Raw genomic sequence first — 12,462 nt, forward strand, 5'->3', positions numbered from 1 at the left:
CCTGCTCCACTTAGCTGGCACAGAATTGGACAGCTTCCAGCAGCACTCCTCTCCCACAGCACAGAGCAGCAAGCTCCTTCTCTTTGAGAAGGACAGACAGACAGACGGATGCTGGACAGGAGAGAGACTGGAGCGAGGCAGCTGGCCAGTGTGAGCAGCACAACACTCTGCACACTGTCGGAGAACCTGATTTCCCAAAACCTAGCCCATCCGACAGGAAACCCTCCCAGGCCCGACGCACACACAGGAGCCATCCCGTGGGCCACCCTGAGAAGCTCCTAAGGGGCAGGATCTCCCCAGGCCAAGCCGGCCAGGGTGGCACAGGCTGCTTGAATTCCCAGGAAGGCATGCTGCCCCTCAGCAGAGTCTGGCTTTTACTTTTATTAAAAGGAAACCTTGTTTTGTTCAGCATTCATCAGTACATCCCTCTCACATCTGGCCCCCACCCAGCCCCCTTGCAACACAAGGCCCCAGGCTCCCTCCACAGAGACCCACAGGCTGCCAGCAGTGGTAGGAAGCTAAGAAACCCAAGAGCCACTTTCTGTACCTCCGTGAAGTACAAGCAGCACTCACCTGCTGCAGATACTGCGAGGAAGCCCTGCCCCAGTGCACAGGCTGGCCTGTATATGCCCCCTACATTGAGGAAGGTGGCAGGGTCACACTTGTGGATCAATAGCTCATGAGGGAGGGACCCGGGTCCAGGCATGTAAGAGGGGCCCTGCCAATACCAAGGCTCTCAACAGGAGAGAAAGGAAGGTGCCCCACCAGTCTCACTCCCGCTAAACTAAGCAGTCCCAGGTGCACGTCCTTTAGTGGCTGGGCAGGAAGGGTGCACTTCAGACTGCTTAAGCACTCAGAGGGGACAGAGACTCCAGAGGATCTCCCAGAAGCTAACACCAATCCTTTTGACTCAAAGGAGAGCCCCTTAATCCAGGCACCTTGGGGGGAGTGAGCGGGGGGGAGGAATGCAAGCTTGATTCATACCCAGGAAGCCCCAAAACTGCCTCATCTGCTGTCTGGTGGTGGAGCTGGCTGCAGTAACTAGAAAAAGCAGAAGTGGCACGAGCTCATCCACCTTGGACCCAGCTGGCAGGGACATTTTGCTCAGGTGGCCAGTCACACACAGCTGTAGCCACTCTACACTCCTTGGGGGAGGTCTACACTGCAGTAAAAACCCACAGCTGGCCCATACCAGCTGACAGGCTTGTGGGACTCTTGCTAAGGGGCTATTTAATTGAGGTGTAAGACATTCAGGCTTAGGCTGGAGCCCACACTCTGGTCCCCTCCCATCTTGCAGGGTCCTAGAGCCCAAAGAGCTACACCACAATGAAACAGCCCCTTAACCTGCGTCGGCTGGCACTGGCCAGCCACAGGTGTCTAAATGCAGCATAGATGTCCCCTTTAGAGTCCCCGCTAACCCCCTAGGTAAAGGCGAACCCAAGAGCTCCATGCTGGAAGTAGCAGTGGTGGTTCTATGCCTTGGTTTCTGACCCAACACCTTATTTTTGCCAGATTTTCCACTCTTCCAGGATTCATAAAGAATCATCCGAGTCCAATACCAAGGCTCTCAACTTTAACTGGGCCATGACTGTTCCTACAGACAGGCTGTCACCAGCAGGCTCTGAGCTCCCCTGCCCCATGGGGCAGCTGCAGACAGGCTCAGTCAGTTTTCGTGGGCTCCTTCTTGCTCTGTTTGGCTTCCTGGAGGATCTTCACCAGGGACAGCAGGATAGGCACTGCCATAGGCAGGAAGAGTGGGATGTAGATAGCAAATTTCTGGTCATCAGGGAAGTAGAGGAGATGCAGCAGCGAAGGGTCAAAGAAGGCCCGCTCCGAGGAGGTGACCGCCTCTTTACTGGCCTGGAATGCCGAGTCCAGATGGCCAGAGGCCAGCTCCAGCATAGCAGTCTGCGCTGACGTTACTGCATGGTAAACCTGGATGGGACCACACAAAAAGTCAGTGCACAGCAGCCCCCGGTCTGGCCCAGGCAGGTCAAGGGAGCTCCAGGAACCCACACTTGAGGCCTAAGAGTGCCAGAAGCTGAGCAGATCCTGGATAGTCAAATCTGGATCCGCTCTAAGTGACGACACTGGCCTCTGCATGTTCCTTCTCAGCACCCCACAGCCAGGGGGCTCTGAGTGTCAAGCCACCTACTCCTACACCTGTTCAACCCCACTGCTTTCTACGCTCTCAGCTACACCTGTGCAGTCCCATTCTCTTCAGTGGCTCACACACTGAGTAACTGGGGCAAGATGTGGGCCTGCAACAGGAACTTAGCAAACTGCTGCACTGACGCTGCAGGGGAAGGAAGGGCTGGAACCCCCTTGCTGCCCCAGAGCTGCGTTGGCTCCAGGGTTACGACATACACCCAGGTCTACACTGCAGTAAAAACCCACAGCTGGCCCATACCAGCTGACAGGGAGTGGATCTGCCACCTGTCCACTCACTTTTCAGCACAGACTTTCACTCAAAGGCACCCAGGGGTATCAGCCCAGAGAGAGGGGGGATGGGAGGATTTAGAAGGTCTCTCCCCAGTAAGGCTGTGGCAGTTTCTATTAATTATAGGCCCAGGGCATAAGAGGTTAGTGATGCTGCAAAGGCAGAATTCTCAGCCCAGGAGAGGGCGCCCTTGTGTCCTCTAGCTGACTCAAGCAGCCAGGCCTGGTCCAGCCCTCTAGGTTAAGGGGAACAATTTTCAGAACCCTTCTCCCTCCCCAAGAGGGGACATACACACACAAGTTTGGGCAGACAAGGTCTCCAGCAGCAGCATGTGGGGCTCCTATGTGATGCTGGCAGCCCCCAACCTGTCATGGGGACCCACCCACCTCAGAGGCAACATCATCCTTGATGACGATGTTCCCGATCTTGTCTAGCAGTTGGGCCAGGGAGGTGAGGGTGGTGGACACCGTGGCGATATTCTCAACTGTCCGGGTCCACAGCAGGCGGTCCAGCTCCCAATCAGTCAGCCCGTCGTTCCCAGGGCTCTCCAGCAGGAACTCCTCTGGGAGTGACACCTGGGAGATCCCAAACAACAACCTGTGAGGGAGAAGGGGCAGATCAGCTCTGAGTTGGCAGGGAGGTCACCGGGCCAACTCTTCCCTGGGCTCACACCCCCTGCAGCAGAGGAATGGAATGGGCACGTGGCAGAAATGTTCTCGTTTGCCTTTCCTGAAGCGAGTTCAGCCCTGGCACAAGGTGCAGGTCTGAGTCCTGCTGCCCAGAGGGGCAGGTGTGCGTCAGGCTTTCCAAACACATTACTGCTGAGCTAAGGCAGAAAGGGGACGGTCCGTGACACCATGGCTGAAAAGGGGCAAGTTAGTGGGATTGTGGGTTTTGTGGTCACTGGGCCTTGGTCCAACACCCACCAATGCTACTGAACAGCCGTCAGACAGGACAACTCCAGCTGCTGCCACCACCACCCTAGGCCAGACTGATCCAGCAGCTAAGGGAAAACTGGAGCCACACGCCACTGCCGACCCCCCAAGCCAGCCAGTGACCCAGAGAGTCTAGGAAAAGCACAGAAGCAGCCCCAGGCTGCCAGAGCAGGGGGAGCCAGAGAGGCAGCATCTCTGCCCTGGCACACACCTCCCAGGGCAGGCATAGCCCCAGGGGCCACAGCCTCACGCTGCTGTGGTGGAACTGAACGCAAGAAATGCAGAGAATGGAACGGCTGGGGCGGGGCAGAGCAGAGAGCAGTGTCCTCACCGTAGCTGGGCCAGGAACACCTCCATCACTCGCACCACGTCCACGTCCACCCGAAGCGGGAGAGGGGCCTTGTCAGGAACTGGGTGGTCAATGTTGTACACCTGCCAAGAGAGTGTGTCCAGGGCAGGCCTGACACAGGCTATGCCTCACCACACAGGGGCCCCAGTCCCTGTTCTCCACTCAGCCCGCAGCTCTGGGCTACCCTGCTGTGCTGAGCAGCACTGCCTCCTTCAGGGAACGGCCATGGGGCTCAGGCCCAGGCTCCCCTCCAGCCCGGCCTCCCATCTCTGAGAGTGGCCAGACCAGCTGCATCACGGGAAGGGGCAAGAAACTGGCGCCAAGTAGAAAAAGCCCGTAGGGTGCAGTCGGCATTGTTGGGGCCCTGGCAGGATGCTGCTGGGGCTGGAGGAGATGGACCAGGAGCTCACAAGCACAGCACAGGGCTCCAGCTGGTCAGCCCCTGCCCGCCACAGCCCCCAGCATGGGGGCAGGGGACCAAAGGGACTGCCTAGGCCCTCCAGCGGGAGCAGAGCGGTGCTTTCCTCATACAGGGCAAGCCCGTGCCAGGCCAGGCACCTCCTCCTTACCATGATCCCACCCCAGCGAGGGCTGTGGAAGGCGTTGGTCCCCACAGCGGCACCGTCCTTGTCCTGGATGTAGAGAGGGGAATGGACGCGCTCTGGCACGTACAGCAGGAAGTTCAACACGGGGTAGAGCGAAGTGGCGCTGGAACCTGCAGCAGCGCACAGTGAGCACCACACATTTCCAGGGCAGACCCTGGCCCGCCAGACACTGGTGGCCAACAGGGAGGCTGAGAAGCTGCCTGCAGGAGCTCAGCGTCTGGAATGTTACTGGGGGCAGGGCGGGACCGGACCCTCTCCTCCCCTTGCCAGGGAGGCCAGTCTCCACCTGCTCCTGAGAAGGGGTCAGTGGCCTGTGGCTACATCGGTGCTTTCAATAGGAGCCATATGTTGAGATCCCACCCAGGTCACAAACAGCACAAATTTTGCTGGGTCTCAGTCTATGCCTCTCATGGGGATCTGCCCTTCTAACTAGTCAGCAGCATGGCAGCCTCCGCTGGAGGGCGGTGCAGGGCTGGTAGCGAGGGCTCTGGGGGGGCAGAGCCTGTGCTGTGTCTGCCAGCACAGGTCTCTGCCTTTACCCTCAGCAACACTAAACTCTCAAAGCAGTCACCGCAAGGACGCAAGGTGGCACTTACCCAGCCTGGCTTCCACCGGGTTAATGACGTGGGGGAGACTGAGCGCGCTCAGGATGAAGCTGGAGGAGACCTTGTCAAAGCGGGGCGAGACCCCCAGGACGGCATAGTACAGGATCTGAGGGGATCACCAAGGAGATGGATGCTGTGGGAAGACCACCCTGTGGCCAGCCTGGGTGGGGACACCCTCCCCCCTCCTACCGCACCTCTTACCTGGGAGTCCACAGAGAAGTTGGCCACCGAGCCCAGCTTGTCAAGGAAGGGCTGTACATAGCTGTTGACAGCTGCCTCGATGTCCCAGTGCACGTTGTGGGACTTGGGGTCTGGGTTCAATAAGCTGAAGGTGATTTCGTACCCTGGGAAGAGCAGAGAACAGAGGCTGCCAACAACATCCCTCTGCAAGGGGGAGCTGCAGTGGCACATGCCAGGACAGCAGCTGCCAATGGCACAGGATCAGCTTGGCCATCCCCAGGGCAGGAGTGCACGAGCAACGATTCCAGAGCAGAGCAGATGCCAAGTGGGACAGAGAGAGAACAGAGCTACGCTCCAAGGAATAACTGTGGGACCCAGCTGCATGCTCCCGAGCTAAGGGGCTCCCGGGCAGTGGCACAAAGCACCAACAGATGGGTTGCTGGGGTGCAGAGAGGATCCCAAAGTGTTGGTTACTAAAAGGGAGGGGGTGCCTGGGAATCCGAGGGTGGGGGAGAGGTATGTGGCCCTGTGCTGCTCCCAGCCCTGCCCAAGGAAGACAACATGCTGCAGAGAACCATGGGAACAGCCTCTCCTGGCAGGCACCCAGCACGTCCTACCCAGGCTGGATTTGAATGGGCGCCTCGTGTCCATGCCGAGCTGGTCCATGGGGACGCGATCTGACAAGGCGGTGACGATGGAGTCAGTGGTGAAGGACATGGCCTGCACAATCTGCTGTACCCAGGCACTAACAGCAGCCAGGACGTCCCCGGGGCCCTGTGTACACCTCATCACGGCACTGCGGTGCTTCCCGATGTACACACCAACGCCCTGCAGAGAAGGCAGGGCAGTGAGCCAGGACTCTGGGGAGGGACAGGGTGTGCACACCTCCCCTGCTCCTGGGCACAGAGCAAACGGGGCTCAGCGCTCCCAGGGCAGCATGCTTAGCCCCTGGCAGGCGTTGCCCCAGACTGACCCCTTCTTGTGCCTGGACCCAGGATAACAGGGCTGGGGAAGCTCCATGGACAGCAGTCTCAGACAAAGAGGGTCTTGGATTGTTCCGCAGCCACCCCACTGAAGGGCAGGGGAGAGCTCACAAAGTACACAGGAGAGCCATGCCCCTTCCTGCCTATGGGGCAAGCAACATGGGAAGCGTCTCTGTTCTGCAGAAGGGTGTCCCTTCCAGCAGTGCCCCCACCCACTCAGATCATCCACCTGCCAAGGCCCAGCCACATGACTCTGCCCTTTGTGCTGTGCCTGGAGGAAGGAGTGCGACAGGGGAATAGGGCATCTTTCTGGGCAGGTCTCTATCCAGCACAATCTCTCTGGGGGTCATCTGCCTGCTCTCTTACTCCAGGGTCACAGCTCTTTCGTGGGAAGCAGCAGGCAGCTGCAGGACACTCCAAGCCACACTACTGGTCCCAGAGCGAGGAGGTAGGGCACTCCCAGCAGAGGATGCTGTACCTGAGGCAGGAGAGGGGAGGTTTCCGGGATCACGTATACAGTCAGAGCGCCCAGCGAGTCCTGCAGCGGGAGCAGCGCTGCGTCTGCCTCTGAGGAAGAGAAGGGAGAGAAGGCATGTGCCAGGCGGCATCCCATGGGGGGGATGGAGCAGGCATTACCAACTGCCCAAAGGAAGTATTCCAGAGAGGGGAAACCCTCGCCTCTCTCCCAGCCCATCTCCAGCCGGGATCACCGGGCTCCCTTGCAGTCACCACTACAACACAAGTCTGTGTCCACAGTCACCCCTAGGTCCCTGCCCCACCCCCCCGGCTCCTGGAACTGCCCCCCTGCCCTGGAGCAGCCCATTCCTGTGCTCCAAGAGCTGCATGTGGTAATCAGCAGCAGCAATCCAAAACAGCTCCCCGGGTGACACACCCCCGTGCACCCTCGGAATGCAGGCCCTTTGCTCCCCACAGACATGGTGTTTCTGGGCAGGCGCAGCAAGAACTTCACTGGCTGTCAAACTAGCACCCACCACCTGCATCCTATTCGGGCGCAGAGCAGCACCTGCAGGACACGGCCAGCTGCAAGTATCCCAGGAGAGCCAGGACTCCCTGCTCTTTGCCAACTCTACCCCAGGGCAGCAGCCTAGCGTGTCCTACAGAACCAGTGCGACTCTGTACCTTTCACAGTGGCCAAGGCCAAGGCTGCCTGCTCTGTGACGGTTGCACTCCGATAAGTCATCTCATAGCGAGACGTAACGCTTGTTTTTGCTGCAGGGAAGGGAGGGAGAGAGAGAGAGAGAGAGAGAGAGAGAGAGAGAGAGAGAGAACAGGTGAGGCCAGCTGGCCCTATGTGCAGTGCTCTCCAGCACCAGGGCCCTGCACTGGTAACCCTGACAAGGAACCAGGCCGAAAGGGATACAGCACCTTCTCCAAGCTGTACGCATGCCATAAGCTTCCCCTTAGGCCAGTGCTGAGCCCCAGCTCCCAGAGCTGAGCAAGGCCTCATGGCCCAGCAGGTCCATCCCCATAGGCAGGATGGTTCACTGGTCCGTGTTCCCTAGGGTTTGCCCAGTCTGATGTGTCACAAGTGATGGGGCTCCCCTCCCCGGGTAGATAACTTCAGCGTGACCTACCGCATGGGCCGGGAGCTTCCTTCCCTTTGTTTCCTCTGATTCTCGTTACCCTCCCATGCGCCCCCCTCCCACCTCATGGTGTGCGCCTCCAGACACTCGGGAACATTGTGCTCCCAGCTACCCTCAGCTCTCGGAACCTTCCCTCCTCAGTGGCTCCCCCCAGACCTGCGTGTTTGGGCTGGGAAGGACTCTTCCTTGCTCCAATGCTGCAGGCTGGGGTGCACGATGGGAAGCAGCCCTGAGGGCAGAGGCGGGAAGCAGTCAGTGCCCCCTGCTCTTCACCCTCCACGCCTGTATCTCACCAGCCGGCCCCTCTCTAGCCCAATGCCTAACTGCACTGGGGTCACAAGAGGCTCATGCTTGGAGGAGAGTTGCTCCAGCCTTTCACGGCTTGAAACAATGTGAGGAACTTGTATCATGAGTCGCCACCATGACTAATCTGTGGGGGGACAGTCCCAGCCCCAGAGTGGTCTTAGCTCCTGCAGCTGGATGGGAGAAATGGGGATTCGGCTTGCCTACTTGAGATGGTACCGGCAGCGCCATGGGGATGTGGGTCTTGGTGGACAGGGCTACTGGCCTCCATTGCAGCAGCAGAAAGCCATCTGTAGGGGCAGTGAGTGCAGCAACAGCCAAGGGGCCAGAGCAGGGACAGTGGGGAGAGTCACGAGATTAAAGAAAACAAAGGGGTTACAGCTAAAGCACAAGCCCCCCAGTAGCCAGAGGTTCTTACAGTTTAACAGGCTCTCCTTCTCCTTTGGGTCTGTGAAAGGGAGCCTCCTCTGTTGAGCTCCTGGCAGAGCCCCCTTGGCAAAAACCACTGAGACAGGCACAGTCAGCTGGAACTGAGCAAAGAGCAGCATTACCTGGCAGCATAAGCCACGTCCCCTGCCACCCTCCGTCAAACCCCCCGCACCTCCTCACAGCCTTTCTGCGAGGCCCAGAATCACCCACAGCCCTTGGGGCCCCCTAGAACTTCAACAGTATCTGAACCCTATGAAGGGAGACCGATGAATTGCTGCTGCCACCAGCTGGAAACTCCTGTGTCTGCATCAAGAGTCTGTGCCAAAAAGAGCTGACAAATGTGGGAGATTCAGCCCTTCCCAATGGGGAATAGCCCCTATAGGGGCAGCAAACTCCTGCTGGGGCGAGCCAGCCTGCAGGCACAGGGCTAGCAAAGCAAGCCGAGGGCGTTCAAGTGGCAGAGTCTCCCGTCACGGCACTGGGTCCCAGAACCACCATCCAGCAGGGAGGCCTGCACCAAGGGCTGTGCCAAGGGTGGGCTGAAGAGGTGCCCCCGCCGCTCTCACCGCTGGGAAGGAGGGCGCGCAGCAACCAGGGTCCCATCGGGCTGCAGCTGTCACAGGCCGGCCAGCGCCAGGCCAGGGAGAACACCACATTGCGGACACCCTGCTGCCTCTTAGCGTGGGGCTTGGGCCGGGGGGCGGGATGGGAGCGGGGCCCAGGCCCGGCTCTTCCCCCAGCACAGAGCACGAGGGGGCACTGACCCGCGGGCCAGCCCTGAGGCGGAGCAGGCTGCAGCCGGCCCTGGCTGGGAGCAAGCGCCTCCGGGCTCCACCCAGGTCACGCCTCGGGCCCCTCCCCGCGGGGCGCAGCCCTACCCGGAGCGAGCCCAGCGCGCTGATCCCCGCGTAGGGCAGCGCGGCCCGGTACGTCTCCGTCGTCTTCCACCACAGCGGCAGCCCCAGCACCAGGGCGACGGCAGCGAAGGCGAGAGCAGCGCGCTTCCCCCGCGCCTTCTCTGCGGGCCGACAGGCGGGCACTGGTGCGGGGGGGCCGGGAGCTCACCGCCCCCGGAGCCCCCCCGCCCCCGGCGGCTCGCCGCCCCCGGCTCCTCACCGGCTCCCCCCGCCGCCCCCGGCCCCCCCCCGCCGCCCCCCCCGCCCCGGCTCCTCACCGCCCGGCCCCCCCCGCCGCCCCCGGCCCCCCCCCACCGCCCCCGGCCCCCCCCCCCGCCCCGGCTCCTCACCGCCCGGCTCCCCCCACCGCCCCCAGCGGCTCCCCGCCCCCAGCCCCACCCCGCCGCCCCCGGCTCCTCACCGGCTCCCCCCACCGCCCGGCCCCCCCCTGCCGCCCCCGGCTCCCCCCACCGCCCCCGGCTCCTCACCGGCTCCCCCCACCGCCCGGCTCCCCCCCCCACCGCCCCCGGCTCCTCACCGCCCGGCTCCCCCCCGCCGCCCCCGGCTCCTCACCGCCCCCGGCTCCCCCCCCCCACCGCCCCCGGCGGCTCCCCGCCCCCAGCCCCACCCCGCCGCCCCCGGCTCCTCACCGGCTCCCCCCAACGCCCGGCCCCCCCCGCCGACCCCGGCTCCCCCCACCGCCCCCGGCTCCTCACCGGCTCCCCCCACCGCCCGGCCCCCCCCAGCTCCCCCCACCGCCCGGCCCCCCCCCGCCGCCCCCGGCTCCCCCCCCGCCCCCGGCTCCTCACCGGCTCCCCCCACCGCCCGGCCCCCCCCCGGCTCCCCCCACCGCCCGGCCCCCCCCCGCCGCCCCCGGCTCCCCCCCCGCCCCCGGCTCCTCACCGGCTCCCCCCACCGCCCGGCCCCCCCCCGCCGCCCCCGGCTCCCCCCCCGCCCCCGGCTTCTCACCGGCTCCCCCCGCCGCCCCAGCTCCCCCCACCGCCCCCGGCCCCCCCCACCGCCCCCGGCTCCTCACCGCTCCCCCCACCGCCCGGCCCCCCCCGCCGCCCCCGGCTCCCCCCACCGCCCCCGGCTCCTCACCGGCTCCCCCCCCCCGCCGCCCCCGGCTCCCCCCACCGCCCCCGCTCCTCACCGGCTCCCCCCCCCCGCCGCCCCCGGCTCCTCACCGCCCGGCCCCCCCCGCCGCCCCCGGCGCCCCCCCCCCGCCGCCCCCGGCTCCTCACCGGCTCCCCCCACCGCCCGGCCCCCCCCCGCCGCCCCCGGCTCCTCACCGCCCGCCGCCCCCGGCACCTGCCCCCGGCCCCCCCCACCGCCAGCCCGCGACTCCCACGCGCAGGACGCCGGGTTCCGCTCCCCGCCGGCTCCGGTGGCCACGGGCCCCCATCGCCTCCCGCCGCCGGCTCCGCACCTGCCCCGTCAGCCACCATCCTCTCGTCCGACTGCTCTTCCCGGACCTCAAGGGGCGGGGCTAGAAGTCGGGGAACCAGCGGCGGCCAATTGGCGCAGGACAAGGACAGGAGACGGCGTAGACCGACAGCAGCGCTGACCAATCAACGCCGACTAAGAGCACCGGAGGTGGGTCGCGAAGACGCCAATCTGGTACGGGTCCCTCGGAGGGACATCGCAGGGGCTGCCCCGTCCTGCCCAGGGGCCCGGCGGAGAAGGAGGGGGGCGGGTCCAGGGCTGCGCACGGAGCAACTGCACCCGGCCGGCCAGCGGGGCCCTGCACCCCTCCCCCCTCACTGCACCCCACCCCGGCCTCTTCAGCACTGCGCCCCTCCCCCCCTCACTGCACCCCACCCCGGCCTCTTCAGCACTGCGCCCCTCCCCCTCACTGCACCCCACCCCGGCCTCTTCAGCACTGCGCCCCTCCCCCCTCACTGCACCCCACCCCGGCCTCTTCAGCGCTGCGCCCCTCCCCCCTCACTGCACCCCACCCCGGCCTCTTCAGCGCTGCGCCCCTCCCCCCTCACTGCACCCCACCCGGCCTCTTCAGCGCTGCGCCCCTCCCCCCTCACTGCACCCCACCCCGGCCTCTTCAGCGCTGCGCCCCTCCCCCCTCACTGCACCCCACCCCGGCCTCTTCAGCGCTGCGCCCCTCCCCCTCACTGCCCCCAACCCCCCCCGGCCTCTTCAGCGCTGCGCCCCTCCCCCTCACTGCACCCCACCCCGGCCCTCTTCAGCGCTGCGCCCCTCCCCCCTCACTGGCAACCACCCACCCCGGCCTCTTCAGCGCTGCGCCCCCCCCCCTCACTGCACCCCACCCCGGCCTCTTCAGCGCTGCGCCCCTCCCCCCTCTACTGCACCCCACCCCGGCCTCTTCAGCGCTGCGCCCCTCCCCCCTCACTGCACCCCACCCCGGCCTCTTCAGCGCTGCGCCCCTCCCCCCCTCACTGCACCCCTCCCCCCTCACTGCACCTCACCCCGGCCTCTTCAGCACTGCGCCCCTCCCCCCTCACTGCACCCCACCCCGGCCTCTTCAGCACTGCGCCCCTCCCCCCTCACGGCACCCCACCCCGGCCTCTTCAGCACTGCGCCCCTCCCCTCACTGCACCCCACCCCGGCCTCTTCAGCACTGCGCCCTTCCCCCCTCACTGCACCCACCCCGGCCTCTTCAGCGCTGCGCCCCTCCCCCCTCACTGCAACCCCACCCCGGCCTCTTCAGCGCTGCGCCCCTCCCCCCTCACTGCACCCCCACCCCGGCCTCTTCAGCGCTGCGCCCCTCCCCCTCACTGCACCCCACCCCGGCCTCTTCAGCGCTGCGCCCCTCCCCCCTCACTGCACCCCACCCCGGCCTCTTCAGCGCTGCGCCCCTCCCCCTCACTGCACCCCACCCCGGCCTCTTCAGCGCTGCGCCCCTCCCCCCTCACTGCACCCCCCCCCGGCCTCTTCAGCGCTGCGCCCCTCCCCCCTCACTGCACCCCACCCCGGCCTCTTCAGCGCGGCGCCCCTCCCCCTCACTGCACCCCACCCCGGCCTCTTCAGCGCTGCGCCCCTCCCCCCTCACTGCACCCCACCCCGGCCTCTTCAGCGCTGCGCCCCTCCCCCTCACTGCACCCCACCCCGGCCTCTTCAGCGCTGCGCCCCTCCCCCCTCACTGCACCCCACCCCG

At 64.8% G+C, this 12,462-nt stretch overlaps 1 protein-coding gene across 1 annotated transcript; it reads right to left on the minus strand.

The window, feature by feature from the left end:
* Positions 1–361: 361 nt before the first annotated feature.
* On the minus strand, positions 362–10,915 carry PIGS (phosphatidylinositol glycan anchor biosynthesis class S). The gene is made up of 12 exons (XM_038375941.2): positions 10,759–10,915; positions 9,312–9,451; positions 8,423–8,534; positions 7,238–7,327; positions 6,576–6,664; positions 5,732–5,942; positions 5,136–5,278; positions 4,926–5,040; positions 4,294–4,439; positions 3,707–3,807; positions 2,827–3,037; positions 362–1,935 (listed from the first exon to the last, which is right to left on the minus strand). Exons 1-12 carry the CDS (start codon positions 10,775–10,777, stop codon positions 1,660–1,662), a joined length of 1,653 nt encoding a protein of 550 aa, XP_038231869.1. The 5' UTR covers positions 10,778–10,915; the 3' UTR covers positions 362–1,659.
* Between the last annotated feature and the right edge of the window lie 1,547 nt (positions 10,916–12,462).

Source organism: Dermochelys coriacea, chromosome 17 (assembly GCF_009764565.3).
Source record: "Dermochelys coriacea isolate rDerCor1 chromosome 17, rDerCor1.pri.v4, whole genome shotgun sequence".
Taxonomy (NCBI): domain Eukaryota; kingdom Metazoa; phylum Chordata; order Testudines; family Dermochelyidae; genus Dermochelys; species Dermochelys coriacea.

What these genes read in the sequence shown, in the direction of transcription:
- PIGS (XM_038375941.2), bottom strand. An exon ending in CCCATTCAAATCCAGCCTGG is followed by an intron (nt 5,279 to 5,731) that starts GTAGGACGTGCT and finishes TGCTCTTCCCAG; the next exon opens with GGTACGAAATCACCTTCAGC. An exon ending in GTGTTCCTGGCCCAGCTACG is followed by an intron (nt 3,038 to 3,706) that starts GTGAGGACACTG and finishes TCTCCCTCACAG; the next exon opens with GTTGTTGTTTGGGATCTCCC.